This window comes from Condylura cristata, unplaced genomic scaffold (genome assembly GCF_000260355.1).
Source record: "Condylura cristata isolate star-nosed mole 26May11 unplaced genomic scaffold, ConCri1.0 scaffold00008, whole genome shotgun sequence".
NCBI lineage: Eukaryota > Metazoa > Chordata > Mammalia > Eulipotyphla > Talpidae > Condylura > Condylura cristata.
Window position 1 is genome coordinate 2,482,956 of NW_004567109.1, and position 20,358 is coordinate 2,503,313.

General features: G+C 58.3%; 1 protein-coding gene across 1 annotated transcript in view; it reads right to left on the bottom strand.

Moving 5' to 3' along the window:
• Nucleotides 1-20,358, bottom strand: part of CLSTN1 (calsyntenin 1) — a 43,183-nt gene that overhangs the window by 16,417 nt on the left and 6,408 nt on the right. The window contains exons 3-6 of the mRNA XM_012722067.1: nt 11,994-12,116; nt 3,808-3,837; nt 2,462-2,657; nt 838-1,046 (exon numbers count right to left, since the gene is read on the bottom strand). Of these exons, the coding sequence (XP_012577521.1) occupies nt 838-1,046; nt 2,462-2,657; nt 3,808-3,837; nt 11,994-12,116 (558 nt within the window). The remainder of the gene's footprint in view (nt 1-837; nt 1,047-2,461; nt 2,658-3,807; nt 3,838-11,993; nt 12,117-20,358) is intronic.

The following is a 20,358-nucleotide window of genomic DNA, read 5'->3' on the forward strand; positions in this document are numbered from 1 at the left end:
CCAGGGCCTGCAGGCCGGGCCACCGCGGAGGCTTGTCGGCGGGCGGCGCCAGGCCCCACAGCCCGAACCCCTTTTATTCTAGGGCTCTGCTTCTGGGGGGCGGTGGCTCTGTGTTTATTTTAGGATTCAGTGGTTAATAGTAAATAGAGACCAAATGAGTCAATGTTTACACGAGGCCAAACTGCACTTAATATTTTGTGCCGAGAGCCACGTGGCCAGCGTCTGGCCGCCCGCCCGCAGGAGCCAGGATGTCAGCACATCTGCAACGCCCTTAGTTTCACCGCACGCGGTGGGCTGTGCCCTGGCCGGGGAGACGCGGCCGGCGGCATCACCGAGGCGGGAAGTGGGCATCACTGACTGAGAAGTGGGGCCTGCGCCGGCCCGCTCTGTGCCGCTGGGCGGTGGGGCGCCGGCGCCCGGGCAGGGACGTCGCCTTGAGGTGAAGCGGGTCGGAGTCAAACGGGAGCCGAGCCTGCGCTCAGACGTGCATGAGAGAAGCAGGGGCCGAGGGGGGCCCTCGCGTGGCCACGCCAGCTGCCCACACCCATCTGTGAGGTCCAAGCCGCGCGGGTGGCGTGGGGAGACCTCAACGCGGTCATGAGGGCAAAGTGCCCTCGCTGGGGTTCTGCCCCCTGGATGAAAAGGCCCAGTGCCCGCTCCCCTCCCGCCGCGTGGGGCGCAGGGCAGACACTCACGGCCCCGCACCCCGATCTGGGACCTCTGGAACCTCCAGAAACACTGGCTGCCGTCGAGGCCGCCCAGCCCATGGCCTCTGCTGAGCAGCCTGATGGCCCAGCAGCCCCCGTGGGGCTCGCGCGGCCGAGGCCCCCGCCTCACCGTCCTTGTCCACAGAGAAGGGCACGTCCGGCGTGAGGATCTCGTAGCTGCAGATCTGGCTGAACTGCGGGGAGCAGTCTGCGTCCACGGCCTGCACGCGCAGGAGGCTGTCGGGCCGCCGGCCCTCCGCCGCCGCGGCCTCGTAGGCCTTCTCGCGGAACACCGGCGCGAACTCGTTCACGTCGTTCACCTGGATGTGCACGGTGGCCCTGCGGGGAGAGGCAGGCCAGCGTGCGGCCGGTGCCCGACGGTCCCTGTCCAGGCCCACCCGTGGGGAGGCTGGCGAGTCAGCCACAGGGCACCCAGGTCTGCAGACCCCGAGCCTTAGGGGCTCGAGGCAGAGAGCGAAAGGGTGTCGCCCAGAAATCGCGCTAGAAAGGGCGGGACTGCCCGGTGCGAGCCCGAGGGCGGGCCGGTGGGCGCAAAGGGGGCGGGACTGCCCGGTGCGAGCCCGAGGGCGGGCCGGTGGGCGCAGAAGCCCTTGCTGTGGTGGTGGCGATAATGCCGCGACCACGTACTTGGATAACTTTAAGGCTTTTTACTTAAAGAATGTCCATTTACAAAAAAAGAATGTCCACTTACGTTCATTTTAAAAATAAGTAGATTGCCTTTATCCTGACATTTTATGAAATTCAAATGATGGCGAGGAGGATGAAGCGATGGCCCACTTTTAGCCTAACATGGAGACCCCGAGAGGGACCTGGAATTTGAGCTGATTCTCCCTCGAACAAGGAAGGCAGCAGGCAGAAGTAGTGAGAGGAAATAAGAGGCGCCCGGTTCTCTCTGACAACATGGGCGGGGCAGGCAGAGGGGAGATGAACTATCCCAGACATCTGTTAGTTCTCTAATCATAAAGCCAAAAAAATACTGTGTTGCCAGTTCCAGAAAAAAAAATAAGAGCCTGACGAAGATGGGATAGGAAGGGGGGATGGCTCCCCAGATGCCCCGCATTACACAGGTCTGTCCCGCTCTACCGCGCAGACAGCAGTGGGTTCCCACACGGTTGCTTCAGAAGGACCTCAGGGTACCCTAACATCATAGGAAAAGGCTGAGGGTGACTCACTGGCACACAGCACCCCACTGTGTGCCACCGGACCTGGCGATGAGCTTCGGGGTCTTCTCATTATTCCCTGCCCCCCCCAAACCAGGATCCCGAGTGGAAACTGACGCATAACGGCACTAGCTTTGCCACCCACAGCCCCTAAGGACGACGCCTGGGAAAAGAATTACTTTGCTCAGCCAGGCTGCTGCAGTCCCGCCTGGCCCTGCGCCCTCCCGGGTGACCCGTGGGTCACAGCCACACGGGAGGGAGGAGGAAACACCACAGGCCCCGGCTGGCCCAACTCTCGGGGCCGAGGACTGAGAAAAGAGCCGAGACAACCCCATCTCTGCCTTGGGGAGAAGGGGCTTCCCCACCTCGGCAGTAAGGCGTCTGCTGCTTTAACCGTGTCTGGGGGGGCGACTCCTTTCTTTTCTCCCACCCCCAACACGCGCCAGGCGCTTGCTAGCCTCTGATCTCTGAGCTTAGGAAGGTCTCAGAGTGGGCTGTCAGCACCCACGTCCCGCCACATGTGCGCACCGAGGCCACGGCCACGGTTCAAGGCGCCCTGCCCGGCGTACTCACTTGTGGGACTTCTTGACGCTGGCGCCGTCGGGGCCCTTCCCGCAGTCGTAGGCCTGCAGGGTGAAGGTGTACTCTTTCTGCAGCTCACAGTCCAGCTTCTCTTTGGAGCGGATGACCCCTTCTCCGGTGGACTTGTCCACCACCACGGCCTCGAAGGGGACGTTCTGCCCGTGAATCGTAAATCCGCAGATCTCACCTGGGGAGCAAAGCGGCAGGTGAGGATTTCTGCCACGCGGGCCTCCGGCACGTCCCCTCCTCCCCCGCAAAAAAGAAATGACAACAGTTTGGCAGCCAGGGGTTCAGAGGGTCCGTGGACAAAGCGGGGGCGCTGTGCTTGAACAGGGTGAGTTCTGGGCTTTAGTAAGAAGAAGCGCGTTCTGGCTTTCCAAGCAACGTGTGTAGTAACTTTGCATCCACTCATGCAGGAATACAAAAGAGAGAGAGAGAAAGTATAGACAGGCATTTCACAGGAGTACTTCAGAGAACACCAGGGCAAAAGTGGTCTCTTTAGAAAACAGCCCAGGCCCGATAGCAGGGAGACACAGCCCGCAGCTGGGGGCGCCCGGGAGCTGTTTTGATTTGGACCAGAGAGAAGCTAGAGGCTCAGTCACGTGTGGAGAGAGGAAGCAGCGTGAGATATAGATTCAGCCCCAGAATTACAGGAATTCTGTCAAAACAAAATCACAAGGAACAAGTCTTCCTGTGCAATGAGCCTGGCTAAAATTCGGGAATCAAAACAAACTACTAAATGAGGGGAAGGTAGAAATACCAACTTTTCAGGCATCCATTTCAACAGCTGGCATCCACTAGTTTCCAGTGGGGGAGGGGCCCGCCCCCCCAACGCCCTTGTCTTCACTTTGACCTGTGGGCCCTGGGGAAGGACCTGCCTGGTAGCTCCGGCCCCCTGAGTGGGTTTGCTCAGCTTGTAAATTAAGTGTTCAAAATCTAGACTTCCAGTCCTGCCCGTGGGAGAACAAATATGTTCGATGGATGTGTAAAAGTCACAAAATGTATCTCGCATAAAAATGAGTCGCTTTCAAAATGACATCTAATGAAAGGCTGCTCCCCAGTGACTCTCTTACGTTCAATTAAAAAGGGTGCGGGATGCTCCCTCTAGTTCAAATGGATGTCTGATTCCAGATATTTCTAACCGAGGGTTTGGTTACATACAATTCCCATCAATATCTTTAAAAAAAAAAAAATAGAAACAATAAGTAGGAGGATAAACTGGGGTAAAAAAAAAAAAAAAGCATGACAGCTTCTCTGTGTAAGGGCTGATTCCCAATTTTATGAACAAAGTTAGTGGGTTAATATTCATAAGAGCGAGAGAAAGAACCCTTGATCACCTTCTTTGGTGACTGTCACCTCAAAACTCTCTAAAGGGAGAAAAGACAAACCCATGTCAGTAATGCAGGACAGAAAGGAAAGTGCACACATCACAGAAAGCTTGACTCGACTCAACCAGCACCCGGGGCCAGACACGGGATCACGGGAGCCCAGCTGGCCTCTGGGAACAAAACGTCTCTGCGTCCCTCTTACCACGCGATTCTGAAACCCCACGAAGCTGAAACCCCACGAATCCATGCATGCGATGCTGCCAGAATGCTTCAAGACCTCGGGTGTCCTTTGGACTTGTCATGAACACTTTGGGTGTAGAAGCAAACCTGCTCTTTAGAGGTTGGATTCCAGCATTCACCCATGGGTACATTTAAGGCAACAAATACTCCAGCAAAGGGCTTTAACCCTTTGTTCTTGAGACGACGAAATACAATGTTTCCTAGTCTAAAGTACCCAAGGGAGGCAGCAAACTAGAAACTTCAGGGGCCACCAGCTTCAGTGGCCAGTGCCTGAGTCCAGCCTCGGCCTGTCACCTCGCCCAGGGCCCTGGGGTCACGAGAACCCGCTGCCTCCTCCCACGCGCCAGGCACCTTCCCTCCGCAAAGGTAAAGCACTCCCGAGCCCCCTTGCTCCTCGACAGTCTGAACCCACCCCGTGAGCCACGGCCACGTCACGGGCTGGTTCTGGAGGGCTCGAGGGGATCAGACTACCCCCGTGGGTGACCTGTGTTCCACCAGCCCCACTGTGGGATCTGGTCACGCCTGCCGGCTGTTGTCACCACCGCAGAGCGAAGACCCAGTGAGCCTAGACCCCTGCGAGCTGCGCCCTCGCCTGGCACGAGGATAGTGCTTCCCAGACGCCGGGCATTGCTGCTTCCTGGGGTGTGAACACAGCAGCCGCTTCTCCGAGACCCCGGGGGGCCACCCGGAGCCGAGCACGTCCCGCGCCCCACAGACCAGGGTGGAGTCGGGTCTCTCGCCCGGCACTCAGTGACCGACGGCGGCACCAACCGTGAACCAGGACGGCGAGGACAGCACGGACAGCATCCAGCATAACGGTCTGCCTTGCTCTCAGACCCTCCCCGATGGAACCCCTGCGTGAACGCTGCCCCGGGTCGGGGACACCAGAAAGCAGAGGCACAGGTGAGGGCCGCTGCGGCCCTCAGGCTTCCACCGCTGGAGAGCACTGTCCCTGCCGCCCGCGGCCCCCAGGCGGCGTCCCCAGCGCAGTGCTGGCCAGCAGCTGGCGGCACTGGCCCCGGGGGCCGTTCAGATTAACATTCCTATTAAAATGGAGTAATGTCCAAAATCCTGTTCCTCGGCCCAAGGGCCGCATCCCAGCGGCTCATTGACCGCAGTGACCAGCAGCGAATGACTGGATACTGGACACCTACAAACTCCATCCACAGTCAACACCACGGGGCAGCCCTGCTCAGGGCCGGCACAGAGGTGCCCAATCCAGCCTGGCCAGTTTTCTGAGCAGTCCGAGTGCTAGAAGGGTTTATTTAATTAAATAAAAAAAACTTTGTTCTCAGCGCCCCATCAGTAAAGTCCGTTGGGAAGGAGACTGGCGAGGGTTTGCACTGCGAGGTCTGAGGTCACATCGGCCCTGCACAGTGGAAACCGGCTGCTCTAGAGCTGGGCCCAGATGTGTCCAGCTGTTGCCGAGACGCGCTCGGCCCTAACTCCCTGCACTGTGCCTCTACTGCCAGTTCACGACACATTTAAAACAAAGTGTCCCGCTTTAACTCAGAGGAAGCGTCTCCGTTCGAGGGAGAGAATGGTGGAGCAATTCCACATCATTTGAGCTGAGGGACCCGGCAGGGACCGTGTTGTCCTGTCCAGACCAAGGTCACCACACAGGTGGACATCACTGGGACGAGAGCCTGGCCTGTGGTGTGCTGCGCCAGGGGCTCGAGACTCTGCCAGGCAGTGCCCTTGAGCTGTGATGACCTTGAGACTGTGAGGAGTGGGGCTGTTTGCCAACAGGTGGAAACAACCTAAGTGTCTCTGAGAACCAGGCTGAGAGGAGGGAAAGAGCCCTGGGTGCAGGCGGCTCGGCACGGCCGCCTCACGCTGCGGGCATGGGGGTGGGGGAGGGGGGTCTGCGCCTGGGCAGAAGCCAGGGGCCACGGCACAGCGCCCCTGGGCGAGAGTCCGGGTGCAGTGCAGACGTGGCCCAACTGGCCTAGGTCAGGAAGGCCCAGCTTCGGCAGGCAAAGCGGAGGCTGCAGACAAGGTCGGAGGAGCCTGAAGCCACAAGAAGCCCAGCTTTTCCAGCAGGTGAGGAGGCACAGATTTCGGAGAGTTTTGAAAAGAAAGATAAGTAGACACAACCCATATTCCAAAAGCTCCATCTGGCAACTGTGCCTGAAAGACCCACAGGAGGCCGACTGTGGAGATGTGCCCGTGACGCTGAAGGCCAGGGCCAGGGAGGGGCACAGGGGTGATGAGATACAGGGAGCGCGTGAGAAGTGGCCAGAGTCGGGGTGTGTTCTGAACGCCAGCCAGCACTGTAGGGTACGTGAGAAACGGCCACGTGGCTGAGAAGGGAGACCGGGGGGACAGAGCCCCGACTTGGCTCCGAACACGAACCTGCCGCGAGGAACAGACAGAAGCAGCCCCCACGGCCTCATGGAGCCTCCCCCAGACTCCCCCCCTACCACAGCCCCCCAGTCCACGACCCTAAGCCGGGCACCCTGGCGTCTCCCAGCCAGCCCGGCGAGGCCACACACACAGGGCCCCATCTCCCCGTGTCCCCGAGAGCAGCTGGCTCTACCTGAGATAGTCCTTCCCCAACCCGCAGCCTTGTCCACCTCTTTGTTAATCAATGGCCTGTGCTTTGGGTGACCCCCTGCCATCCACGTGGGGTGCTGGCTGACTCACGGATTGACTGATAAAGTCACTGAGCTCTAAATTCGAGGGTTGCAATTTTTGGGGTTTTTTTTAAAAAGATTTATTTATGCATAAGAGCTGGGGTACAGGCCAGAGGTGCGGGGGCAGAGAGAGGCTGCACCAGAGACAGAGTGGGGGGCAGAACAGGCCAACTGGTGAAGTACACTGCTGAGGGGAGCAGCGGGCGGGTCAGGAGAGGTCTGCCGCGCCCTGTGGGCCATTTCCGGGGCAGGTGGGGATCGAACTCATGCTGCAGTGGCTTTGGCTTCTCAGTGCTGCGCTCTAACCCGCTGCGCCACCAGGGAGGCGCGTTACACCTTGTTCGGGAAGGCGTCTCAAAGGCGTGGTGAGCAAACAGGAGCATATGGATTACTGGAAACTCATCATGCCTTTTCCAGGATGCACCCCAGAAGTGTGGCCCCACTGACAATGAGAGCAGCAAAGAGGCGCATTTGTGTTCTTTCTGCTCGGCGCCCCCAAGGTGGCACATCTAAGTTGGCTCCTCGCACGGGTTGTGCCAGTAGGATCGGTGCCTCAAATCCACGGGCACCTGGTAAGGGGCCCTGAGGGCAGGCTGGTGCTTTTGCTTATGGAGACTTGAAAACCAGCCGCCAGATGGAAGCTGGGGCGGCAGGGCCGGCGGCCCTCGCTGGGCAGACCTCGCCAGGCCAACCTGGGTTTCCGGAGCAGCCGGTCACGTGCCCCAGCTGCCACCATGGCTGCCATCTGCAGAGGGGCCCGGGCACCTCTCACGCTCCTAAAGGGGGAGCAAGGACCGGCTGGGGCGAGGCTGGGCGAGGAGCAGTGACGGTGGCGGGCCGGTGCGGGCGCTGACGAGGTTAAGCTGAGGGGGCTTAGTGGCAGCGCTTGGGCGGCGTCTTCAGAGCAGACACAGGGCTCAGAAACCAGCTGCACACACGGAGGGATCTGGCATAACCATCTGGTGGCTGGTGGGGCCGTGTAGGGGCAGAGCGCCCGGTGGGGGCCTGGGGGGTGCTTCCCTCACCCCATAACTGCCAGCTCGCTGCTCTGCTGGGGAAGGGAAACGCCAGGCTTGCTGGCGAGGCACAGAGAGCGGCCGCGGGGCTGGCGGGCACACAGCCAACTCGATGGCAGGAGGCGAAGCTTTCCAGGTGCACCTCGATTTCGCCCCCAGAGACTGCCGGAGGAGGGGCGCGGAGGGGAGATGCCAACCTAAGGAGGCTGAGGCCATGAAGGGGAGATGCCAACCTAAGGAGGCTGAAGCCATGCAGGCATCGTGCCGGCTTTTCTAGCTTTGGCTGCTGCCCTGGTCTCACACAGCACTGCTGGGGGGCTCAGCCTGGCCCCACGGCCTCAGGGACCTCTCTGCCCCTCCCCCACCTGCCTCTCTCTCACCGTCCTCCCTCTCTCACCGTCCTCCCTCTCTCCCCTCTTTCTCCCCTCTCCTCCCTCTATCTCCTCTCCCCCCACCCCAACCCCTTATAAATCAGTCTCCTTCTTTTGCATTTCTCTGGGTCTGCATCTGGGCCTTGCCCTGTGTTCTTCAGCATTTCTACGAGGACTCACAACCCCATCACCCTCACTCCGCCTGTAATATTCTACTGTTTCTGGCCTCCCTGGTGGCACAGGGGGTTAAAGTGTCAGAGCTTCAAGCTATCACCCCCTACTGTGGCCTGAGTCCATGCGGCCAGGGAGGGACCCACAGTGCCCAGCAGACCTCTCCTGTCTCCCCACTGCCTCCCTCAGGAGTGGGTTGTGGTCAGTCTGCCTGTTCTGCTCCCCACTGCCACTGGGGAGTCCTCTCACCCCCACCCCGCCTGTACCCCAGCTCTTCCATGCAAAAATTTAAAAAAAAAGAAGAGACACCCGCTCAGCCGCAGGCACTACCGCCAGGCGCCCACTAACTGTGGACCCGACCCACTCCCTCTGCTTGGCCAAGCCGGCCAGCTGGATGTCCAGACGGCCCCTTACTTTTGGTGACCTTTGGCTTCTTCGCTGACTGGCCCTGATCAGCACCCTTGGGGGCCTGATCAGCGCCGCGCCGGTGGGTAAGGGAGTGGAGCCGCCAGCCCGGCTGCCCAGCCACGGCGCCTCCAAGGCCCCACTCACGGCCACGGGGCTCTCGCACCTCAGCCGAGGCGCGCGTTAGGGATGTGTTTTGCCAAGCCCCCTCCCTAGACATTCTGACTCAGCAGCTCTGGGGCGAGCCCAGGGATCGGGCCCTGGGGGTCTGCCAGGAGCCCCCGCATGCCGCAGAGGCCCCGGCTGCTTACAGGTCTCTGAGCGGCTACCGGGGAAGACTGGACGGCAGAGAGGAGGCAGGCGCTGGGGAGGGCGGCCACGTCGGGACGCGCCTTCGCCAGACACCGCCTTCGCGGGACGGGCCTTCGCGGGGACACCGCCTTCGCGGGACGCGCCTTCGCGGGGACACTGCCTTCGCGGGGAAGCGCCCCTTTGCGGAGACACCGCCTTCGTGGGATGCGCCTTCGCGGGGACACCGCCTTCGTGGGACGCGCCTTTGCGGGGACACCGCCTTCGCGGGGACGCGCCTTCGCGGGGACACCGCCTTCGCGGGACGCGCCTTCGCGGGACGCGCCCCTTTGCGGGGACTCCGCCTGCATGGGACAGCCAGTCTGGCAGCTCAGCCAGAGCTCCTGGCACCACGGGGCCACAGCCGACTCCTGCCCGCAGCCCCGGGGGCGCCCCAGGAGGGCGGGCAGACTAGCCAGCCCCCGCTGGATGCCTGGCCTGCCCCACTTCTGCTGCAGCCCCGCCCACCACCCAGGGGTGTGGCCCGCGTCACCCCACATTTGTGTGTTGTCCCTCCCTTGGGGCTGGACTGGAACAGGCCTCCAGTCCCACACTAACCTGCTCGGGGTGCTTTCCTGCCTCAATATCGGTGTTTAGCGGGGACCAACTTCTGCGCTGTTGCGTGTCCAGGAGACGAGCCCGCCGCCCGGCTGCGAGCCGCGGACCCACACCGGCGGGGGCCGACGGACGGACGAGCGAGCCCGAGTGCAGGCGCCGCCGAGACTGCGGCTCCGCTGAGATCACGTGTGTTTCTGACATTCGCGCTTGGGTCTGGTGTTTCCGACGCGGCACCGGCAAGCTCGCGGGACGTGGCCCAGCCCCCGGCCCCCGCGCCCCGCAGGCCAGCCCAGTCTGAGCTGGTTCTGCTCAGCTGCCAGCTGAGCTCCCTTCTCGCCGGAAATTTCTTCCCGGGCCTATGCGCGGCACAACTATTTAATCTTGTACAATATTTACGAGATTTCCTGTCTGGGAAGACAGGGAGGCTGGAATGAAAGCAGCCACTAAAGGGAAGAGCTTCAAGAAAAGGGGGGCGGTGCTCAGCCTCCCCACACGGCAGCGGTGGGGGTGACCGCCCAAGCCGCAGCAGGCGGCTTTGATTCCGCCTTTACTGTCGGGTAGACACAGGCGCGTCCTCTCCTTACCCACACGTGCTCATACTTTTAGCAGATTCAGGAAAAGGGGTTGAGAAGTCTCCTAAAATACTTGGCAGATACCAAAAAGCTGTCTCTGTCCCCCCCCCCACCCCCCCCCCACACGCACACAACTGAGTGACCCAAAGCAGAGACATCAGCTGCTCTGGACCAGGGATATAGCCTGGGGTTGTCTCAGCACTATGAAGGACTGGCAGCCATGGCTGCCTGAATTCCATCCCCAGCCAGGGAGGGACCCCCAGGGCGCAGCGGACCTCTCCTGTCTCCCCGCTGCTCCCCTCAGCAGTGGGTTTCAGTGGACCCACCTGTTCTGCTCCCTACTCTGTCTCTGGGAAATCTTCTCACCCCCGCACCTCTGGCCTGTACCCCAGCTCTTGTGTGCATAAATTTTTAAAATGTTAAATAAATAAAAACAAAACGGAGGCATGCTGGCCTCAGAGGGCGGGGGAGGGTCACCTACAAACTCCCCTTTGCAAAGCACGGGGAAGGTCCCTGAGACACGGGAAGGGGGGGCGCCGTGGCCTGTGCCTACAATTCATAACTCGGTGGTACTGGGCAGGCAGGGGACCCCACGGCGCTGATACTGACTAAAGGGAGAAAGGTGGAAAGACAGAGCTCGGGGCTACGGTCACTTCTTAAGGGTGCAGGATGTCAGCAGGCGAAAGGCCACCCCAAAACAGAAGGCCGCCAACCCCGCTGGGAATGAACACAGCCTGAACGTCACACCCGGGGCGGCCAGGGTGTGAGCGTGACTGCGCGGAGACCAACTTCTGCACTCAAGGGTCTACGTGCAGTGCTCACAGTGATTTCAGTAGGGTTCAGCAGGATGGGGGTCCTGGTGGGGTCAAAAAAATCACCGCAGCTAGCAGACAAGCACGGGTGTGCACCACAGCGCAGAGCCGCTCCACTGCCGTCTGACTGTTTCTAAGATCCGATGAGCCGGGACAACCAAGAGGAGAGGCCAGCTCTCGGGTGCTTTCCCGAAACGGGGTGCGGCGGCGAAGCAGTGCGGCAGCCTGCCCAGAAAGGGCCCTTCGACAGCCCCACCCCGCCCCACGGTGACTGCAGTCCAACTGCGGGAGCCATTGTCCTGACCGGCCCCTACGCAAACAGACACATTCTTGCAGGGAAGGGACTTTGTTCTGGGAAAAAAACCCATACGGAAACTACTCACGGAAAATGCCCTTCAGTGTCAGTTCTGATGCTGAGACAAGGAGGGGAGAGCAGCACCCCCACCTGTTAGGGAAGCCGCTCGCTCGGCTTGGACGGGACGGGAAGCCGGGACAGTTCCGAGTGGGGAGGCGCTGAGATCAGCAAGGCCCACACAGGCCGGGGCTCCCTGCCAGGCCGGGGCTCCCTGCCGCGCCGGGGCCAGCCAGGGGGTGCGCGAGTTAAACGCATATTAGGCGTAAAATACAGAGACTCCTCTGGAAAGACTGCTCGGCTTTCCCGAGTCTTTTGTGGGAACAGAAACCGAGGCACCCAGGGAAGCCTCTGGCTGCATTCGCTGCCTGCGGGGGCCAGCAGCATCAGAACAGGGGTCCTGCACCCGTCACCCCCCCATCTGCCCATGACGTGGCCACGGGGCCCTGGAGTCTGCAGCCTGGTCTGGCTGCCTCTCTGGTGACACCGAGGCAAGGCAGAGGAACTGCAATGAAATATTCTCTTTTGAGCAAGCAGAGACGTTTTCCTTTTTTTAGGGGGCAAGTACCCCAACAATTAAAATCAAAAGGAAAAAAGGTGCTAAAGGGAGCCCACTACCGAGACACTTTCAGAAAGGCTCAGAAACAGCCCACACGACGCGTGACAACCCGCACCCGGCCCGCCCGGCCCCACCGGGGCAGGTGACCCCCCTACCTGCAAAGCGCAGGGGTGCGTCCTTGTCCAGGGCGATGAGCGGAGGGTCCAGCAGCACCGTGTTGTCATTCTCGGTGACGATGCCGTGATAGGTGGGCTCCAGCCACGGCTTGTGCTTGTTCGCTGTGTGGACACCGAGAGAGAAGAGGGACAGGCACAGGTCAGATTCCTCCAACTCGGACGCCGGGCGGCCGTGCAAACAGGAAAATGGGTCCGTCTTTCACACCACAAACCCAAGTTCGGTCAGACTGGATGGGCGGCTTGGATATAAGACCTGAAACCATGAAGTCCTTCAAGGAAAAAGGCGGGGGACCGGTCTCTGGCTCATTGGCCCGCAGGCGAAGGGTGTACCCAACTGTGCCGCCCGCCTCTGTCCAGGTGGCTCTGACTTGGCCACACAGCCGCGGGGGGTCAGACGTGAGCTGCAGCGGGCAGCCGTGTTCAAGAACGTCGTCCAAAACGCCATACATACTTCCCTTCACAGCACACACACGGCCTCCCGGTGGCTCAGCGGGTTAAAGTTTCAGCACTGGGAAGCTGTCCGCAGCCCCTGCAGCACGGGTTCGATCCCTGGCCTGTGAGGGACCCCCAGGGCGCAGCAGCCCTCTCCTGTCTCCCCGCTGCTCCCCTCAGCACTGGATTTCAGTAGCTCTACCTGTTCTGCTCCCCACTCTGACTCTGGTGAATCTTCTTACCCCCCCGCACTCTGGCCTGTACCCCAGTTCTTGTGTGCATAAAGCATATATTAAGCTTTACATATATATCAGCCTTTTTTTTTTCTTTTAAAGATTTGTTTATTTATGCATACAGAACTGGGGTACAAGCAAGAGGTACAGGGGCGGTGAGCGGTTTCACCAGAGACAGAGTGGGGGGTAGAACAGGCCGACTGACGAAGTGCACTGCTGAGGAGAGCAGCAGGGAGACAGGAGAGGTCTGCCGCGCCCTGGGGGTCACCTCCCGGCCCTGGATAGAACTTGCACTGAAGGGGCTGCAGCTGGCTTGCAGTGCTGCGCCCTAACCCGTTGGGCCACTAGGGGGAGGCCCTAAAAATAAAAATATTTTATCCTAACTGGTTTTCATATTTTAGGTCTTACTCATAAAACTATCAACAAAACAAGACCAAAGATTCTGACAAAATTTAAATGCTGAGAACTCCTGCGAGCTAAACTAAGTGAATTTATTAATCCAACAGGGATGTAAAAATACCAGGCAGAGCAAACAGCAGCCTGCCAGTGGCGGGGAGCGGCACAAAATGGGTTTCTGTTACCCCAACAGAAAGGCCTGCAGCTGAAAATGGCTAACGGTTCAAGAAGAAAAAAATAAACCCACAGCTGTGTTGCCAGTCCTTAAACTTCCCCCTCCCCAGCATGCTAATTCTAGAATTCAAAATTTCTAAAACGCTCCCTTCAGCGGACAGCAGAATGAAGAGCCCCGGCCAGCTCCAAAGACGTGAACTTTTAAATATTTAATAAATGATATTTTTAATATTTCATCATACTCAATTTGCATTATAAAAGATTCATAGAAACAAGTGACTGCTGTTTCTGAAATCATCCCCCAAATTACAGATCAAAAAAGGGGGCTGCCAGCCAGCTCAGACCCTGCCCGGTTCATTTCACCCACGCGGGGGTCTGAGCCGGCGCCCTAATGAAGGCCGCTAAGAGCAAGGCTGCCGGCCGCCAGCCCTCAGGGCAGGGGCTGTGTCGGGGTACACACCTAGTACTTTGGGGTTGCTGTGGGGTTCGGTCACCAGACGCCACCAATTTCAACTCAGGATGAAAAGAGCGGTCGGCTCAGGGTTAACTTTCCACAGAAAACCTCCGGATCCCTGGCGCCATCCAGCTCTGCGGACCTCTGCAGGTCACCGCGCCACGTGGCCTGGACACCAGCTTCCATCCTGATTGACTCACTCATAAGGATAGTCCACTGCTTACAAAACAGACACACCCCTTCTAATTGCAGAATACCTCGGTTAGTTGTGTTGACCCAATAATTATATAATAAAAAACGACAGCAGAGCGTCCTAAGAGACTGTAATTTCTAGGTAAACCCTGCATGTGGCTTGCAGGTTCCAGCTAGCCTCGGTCCAGCAAAGGCGGCGCAGTTACAGGACACCGCCACTAGGTGGCGGGAGGCGCTCTGGGGGCGCGGGGAAAGGGCTGGGATTTCACTGGAAACCCTTCCTCAGAAGCGGGGTGAATCCCCGGCAGGCCCTGGGGTACAGCTGATGCGCATAGCAACGTGTCACCCACTACTGCAGCAGAGAAGCTCTGGCTCATTTTTTTTTTCTCTTAGAGATCATTTGGAGTAAATAAAATACTTGTGTTATTTCAAAACCCTCACAGCTCTCGGGGCTGACCCTGTTCATAATTTCTTCGGTCACCCCGGACTATCTCGGGCCCTTCAGAGGAGCTGGGTGTTGATGGGTCTCTCTGCCTCCCTTGCCCTCTGGCTGCTTAGTTCCACAAGCCCTCCCTGCTCCTCACGGTACACGGGGCGGGCAGAGCCTCAAACCCCAGTGCCTGAGACACAGCAGGGCCCGGGCCCCCCCAAAGTGACGGGCCGTAGTGGAGTGTGGCTAAAGGGGGGCAGAAGGTGGGGTTCGAGACTGGACCTGCATCTGCAGGGACCAGCAAGGCGCGGCCACTCAGCGAGGCCACCCCCGCAGGGGCCGGGGTCGCCACCTGCTCCTGATCCCGCTCACACTGACCATGGGGAAGTGTCCCGAAGCACAAAGCAGTCACCCTTTCGGGGAGTCATTTAAGCAGATCAGGTGCCGGTGCACACAGAGAACAAAGCAGAAAGGCACGTGACTCACACCGAAAGGGGAGTCGCACAGGGATGTGGGGGGTCGTGCTGGAGACGGGGCTGAACCCCGGGGGGGCGGGTGAATGAATTAATCAGGCTCTTTAGGCCACTGGCCCCTGTGGCCATCACCTGTGGCTTGACCGTTTAAGGGAGCGCGGACGCGGGGCAGGCGGGCCTGATGGGGGACACCTGGGCACGCGCATGCGCAGGCGCGGAGGCGCACACCTGCGCCCCGAGGTCAGGGGCATAAAGCCGCGTCACTCAGAGCCGAAGCGGGATGCGATGGGAAGGCGATGCGATGGGAAGGCGCCAGAGGGGACAGGCAGCGCGACCGGAAGAAGAGGCCGCGCAAGAACGCCTGGACGCGGGCAGGTTTGTGGGGGTCGGGACGCTGGCTGGCTGCGCGCCCGCCCGCCCGCCGGTGCGCCTGGTTCCTCGAGAGAGCACCGGGGGCTGGAAAACCCACGGAGGGCTCCGGGGCTCCTTGCCCGTCCCACAGGGTCTGCGCACCCTGATTCTGAGCGGCACTACCGAGCTCCCTCCACTCCTTCAGCTGCAAGACGCTGGGAAAAGCTTCAAACAGTGGGGTCTGGTAGGAAAAGCAGGAGCCAGGCCGGACGGACTGCACTCCGAGCCCCACTCTAACTGGGGGCAAGCTGTGAGCACCGCGCAGCGCCTGCGACCCCGCAAGGAGGCCACCGCTGCGTGAGAAACTTAGGGTGCCCCCCCCCCGCCGTGCCTGCCCCTTTCTCGGCAAAGGGCCGGTGCCACCTTGTAGCAGGAACTCGGCACTGGGAAGGGGGCGGCCCGCGGGGCCCCATCTCGCCCTCATCTTCCCAAACAACCTGCAGTAAAGGCCTCCGGCGGCCTCTGACCCTGTAGAGACCTGATTTCACCTCTTCGGTGTCTAGAGAGGGGAGGGAGTGGTGAGGGGTCGCTGCTGAGCTTGCAGCAAATGCAGACAAGACACCCAGGCGCGTCCTAAGGAGGAAACTGTTGCCGGTCCCCTTCCAGCTGACCTTACTCGAGCAAGCCCCCCACCCCCAGCGGTTCCGGTCAGACCCATCTCCCCCGGCCTGCGCAAGTCACCTTTGAATGGCTCAATTTTAACAGCGACACCGACAGAGAACCTGTAGGCAGGTGGGGCCTAGGGGCCCCTTCCTGGCCGGGTAATCTGAGGGGGGGAGGCCTACAGAAAGGGGCGTGTCCTGCTAGGGGTCCCGGCCAGCGCTGTGAGGCTTGGGCTGTCCGCGCAGCGCCACCAGACCGGAGGGCCCCGCCCCAGGTGAGCAGGCCCGGGCTGTCTCCGGGTGTTCCCAAGACACCCCACGAGCAGCGCTCTGCCCAGCTCCTTTGAGAAGCACTGACTCAGATGCACCTCTTCAGGGAAAACTTAGATTTTCCTCATTAAAATCATTATAAACTTCAACAACTGCGGATGCTAATTTGCGTGTCACATCCATGCGAAGTTCCTTTTAAAAATCACTTAAAAGCACGTTTCACTGTGAAGAGAATCCTTAAGCAAACAAGCCACCTTTTTCCCGCAGTACAACGAAAGGGTTCATCTCTGCACGCACACACACCCCCGCCGCGCCCCGCTGCAAAGGCCCGGGGGCCCTACAAGAAGGGGGAGAAGGGCCCCTGGAGAGGCTTGCCCGGGGGTCCTGTGAGCGCAGTGGTGGGGAGCCCCGCCAGGGGTCCGCCGCAGGTGCGGGCAGAGACCGGCGCCCCGGCGCGGCAGGAGGCAAGGACTGGGAGTACCTCAGCTGCAGGGCTGAGGAGGAACACCACCGGTCCAGGCCTGTGCAGCACTGGGCGGGTGCATCCGTGTTCCCGGGCAGGGGCGAAGATAAGGACGGGCACCGGGCAGAGAAGCGTCCAGGGGCTTTTCTCCCATCCTCCCTCCCCTCTGGACTGAGCCCTGGACATTCTTCTGGGTGCTGGAGAAATAGCAGTGAATAAACAGACCCTGCTCGCCTAGAGCTCACGTCATGGTTGAAATAATTTTAGGGAGCAGTCACACTTTCTAGAATGCCAACTTTTCAAGCTAGGAGGGGCCTTCTTATTACTCTAACATTTTTTAAAATGTGGCAAAATATACAACATAAAATTGACCATTTTAATTATGTTTACATGTAGTTTTTTTCCTTTTATTTATGCATACAAGAACTGGGGTACAGGCCAGAGGTATGGGGTAGAGAGAGGATTCCCCAGAGACAAGAACTGGGGTACAGGCCAGAGAGTGAGAGGATTCCCCAGAGACAGAGTGGGGAGCAGAATAGGCAGACAAATGGGAATACACTGCTGAGGGGAGCAGCGGGCCGTCAGGAGAGGTCTGCTGCACCATGTGGGTCACTCCCTGGCCAGGGATGGAACTCGCACGAAGTGGCTGGTAGCCGCTTCCTAGTGCTGCCTTTAATCCCTGCAGGCAGGGAGGGCTATGTTTTTGTGTAGTTTTCAGTGCTGTTTATGCAGTTACATTGTATACAACCATCATGTTCCTCATGTCTTGAACTCTGCCAAAGCTGAAATTATGTTCCCCATCAAACAACTTCCCACACCCATTTCTGCTTCCTGTCCTATGACTGCAATTACTCTAGGCACCTGAGAAAAGTCGGTCTCTGTGCTTTTATTATTTCAGTCCATTAAACACCAGATCCTCAAGGTTCACCCATGTGACAGCTTGTCAGGATGCCCTTTTTTATAACTGAGTAGTATTCCACCAGGTGTAGCTGCTACATTTACTCACCCAATCACCCATCAGTGGGCACCTGGGTTGCTGCCTCCTCGTGACTCTTGTCTGTGCTGCTGCTATGAACTTGGGTGTGCTGGTATTTTCTCAACACTTCACCTGATCTTTCTATTAAGTTTATGATCAGCCGTGAGGGTTGCTGGGTCATATGGTAATCCTCTCTTTTCTAAGGAAGGTCGACACTGTTTTCCAATAATGGCCACACCACGGGACAGTCCCACCAGAGGCACAGAGGGGCCTTTCTCTGCATTCCCACCAATACTTGTCCTTCGCTGGCTTTTCACAGTAGCCACTCTAAATGGATGTGACCAGAGACATCTGACACCAAATCATTTTACCTTTTTATATGCACAAGATATAAATAGAGAATAGAACGAACCCTGTGTGTCTGTGGCTCTCTCACTACAGGGAAAACCTTGTTTTGCTCACTCACCAATTTCAATGATTTCAAAGAAATGCCAGACAACATTCAACTTCACCCCTCAATATATCAGCATGCATCCCCAAAAGACAATGGCTTTTTTTAATAGCCATAATGGTATTATCACCTCAAAACTTAGCAAATTACTCAGTATCATGCAATATCCGGTTGGGATTCACACGCACTTCAATAAGTCAATTCAGTAACTATTCAGCAGATAATGATTTGTTTCCGCCTTGGTCTCCTTCTGGGGGGTCACACGTGGGGAAGTCGCCATGGTATGTTGGGATATCGCTTCTAAGTCACACTTGAGAACCGCCGACATGAGAGACCCTCTGAGCACTTCTCCGCGGAGTGAGTCTGTGGTGCTTCAGTCCACGTCCTCTGTCCACGAAGGGAGACTTGGAACCACCGGTCCCTCCACAGCAGAGAGCTTCCCTGGGCCACATCTGATGTGCCTGAATGGGCTCAAAGGCCCCTGGCCCCAGTTCTCTGGGCTTCTCTATGGGTGGGTGCCAGATGCCGTCCACGGCTCGTCTGTACTGACATGATCGTGTGGTTTTTCTTCTTAAAGCTGCTGGTGTTGGATATGGAGCTTTGTTACATGCATTTGGTCAAGGGGTCTAATTTTTTTATTCTTTTTTATATACTGCAGACCTGGTAGTTTCTGAGGACTTTTAACAAATGTCTTTATTGAAATTGGTATTAAAAATGTTGGGGTTGGGCCCTCCCTGGTGGCGCAGCGGGTTAAAGCACAGCACTGAGAATCTGAAGCCACTTCCGTATGAGTTCGATTCCCGCCTGCCGCCTGCCCCGGAGGAGACCACATGGCAAGCCAGACCTCTCCTGACCCGCCCGCTGCTCCCCTCAGCAGTGTACTTCGTCGATCTGCCTGTTCTGCTCCCCACTCTGTCTCTGGTGAAGCCTCTCACCGCCCCTGAGCCTCTGGCCTGTACCCCAGTTCTGTATGAATAAATAAATCTTTAAAAAAATGAAAAAAAAAAAATGTTGGGGTTGGCCCTCCCCAGTGGCGCAGCGGGTTAGAGCACAGCACTAAGAAGCTTAAGCCACTTCTGCATGAGTTCAATCCCTGCCTGCCCCGGAGGTGACCCAGAGGGCGCGGCAGACCTCTCCTGACCCGCCCGCTGCTCCCCTCAGCAGTGGACTTCCTCGATCTGCCTGTTCTGCTCCCCACTCTTCCTCTGGTGAGGCCTCTCACCGCCCCGAGCCTCTGGCCTGTACCCCAGTTCTGTATGAATAAATAAATCTTTAAAAAAATGTTGGGGTTCTTTTTTTGGTGGGGCAGTATATTTCAACTCACTCCTGTTTTAACCTGAAAGTTGAAATGATTTGAATCCATCTGGCTTTGTATATTCAACATGAAATACAGCACATGTCTGCTGAGCACTGACTTCGGCCAGGCACTGCGTGGCCCGATTCCGCTTACAGCCACTAAGCCCGGCTTTCAGAAGGCTCTAGTTACGTGATTGGGAGGGAATAACCATCACCAGCTACTTCTGAGAAATTAGGGTGCGATTAAATGTGCACTGGAAAATTAGGATTAAAAAAAAACCTAGTGAGATGAATGCGTGTTTACCTGAGCCAGGCACAGCAGCCCGGCCGGTGCCACCTGCCCCAGGACACACCAGAAGCACCTGCAGAAGGTGTTGGGGGCTCCAGACACCTGGTGACACCAGCCCAGGTGAGGGTCACTGCCTCCACAGTGAGTCTCCGGTGAGTGACCAGCAGTGAGACCTTCATGCGGCGAGACGGAAGTCAGTCGGCAGATGCAGGTTCTCTCCTGTCCCCGGTTCTCAAGTTTGACTATTTCACACTCTTTAGAAGCAACATCCTAACACTTCGTTTTCTCCAGAAAGAGGCCAAGGGGGACAGAGAAATGAGCTGCGACTGGCTGCAAACGTCCTAAACCTAGCGACCGAGAAGGGCTGACCTGAAGGCGAGCCTGTGAGGGAGCCCTGAATGATGGGTGAGGCAGGAGAGGGAGATGGAAACTCGTGCTTTGAAAGTAAAAATTGAAGCTGCCATGAAGGCTGCCTCCCACTGTTCCCCTCATTGTCCAGCTGGGCATTACACCACAGGGGTCACACAGACACTCAGACTTCACTGTTCCCAAGGAGGAGGGAAACGGAATGGATGTGGGGGGTGAATGGGGGTGGGTTTGATGTGTCATGGGGCAACCAGGTGTCGGGGCTCTGGTGGCAACGAGACTGGCAAGCCCAGCCCCCAGCCAACCTTCAGAGTCTTCCCTGGGCTCGCTGGCGTTCTCCATCCCATCATCTCGTGGCCTCGCCTCTTCTACAGTCAGGCTGCTCATCCTGCTGCTGCTTCGCTTGAGCCCCACCTCCAGGCTCAGGTGTGCACAC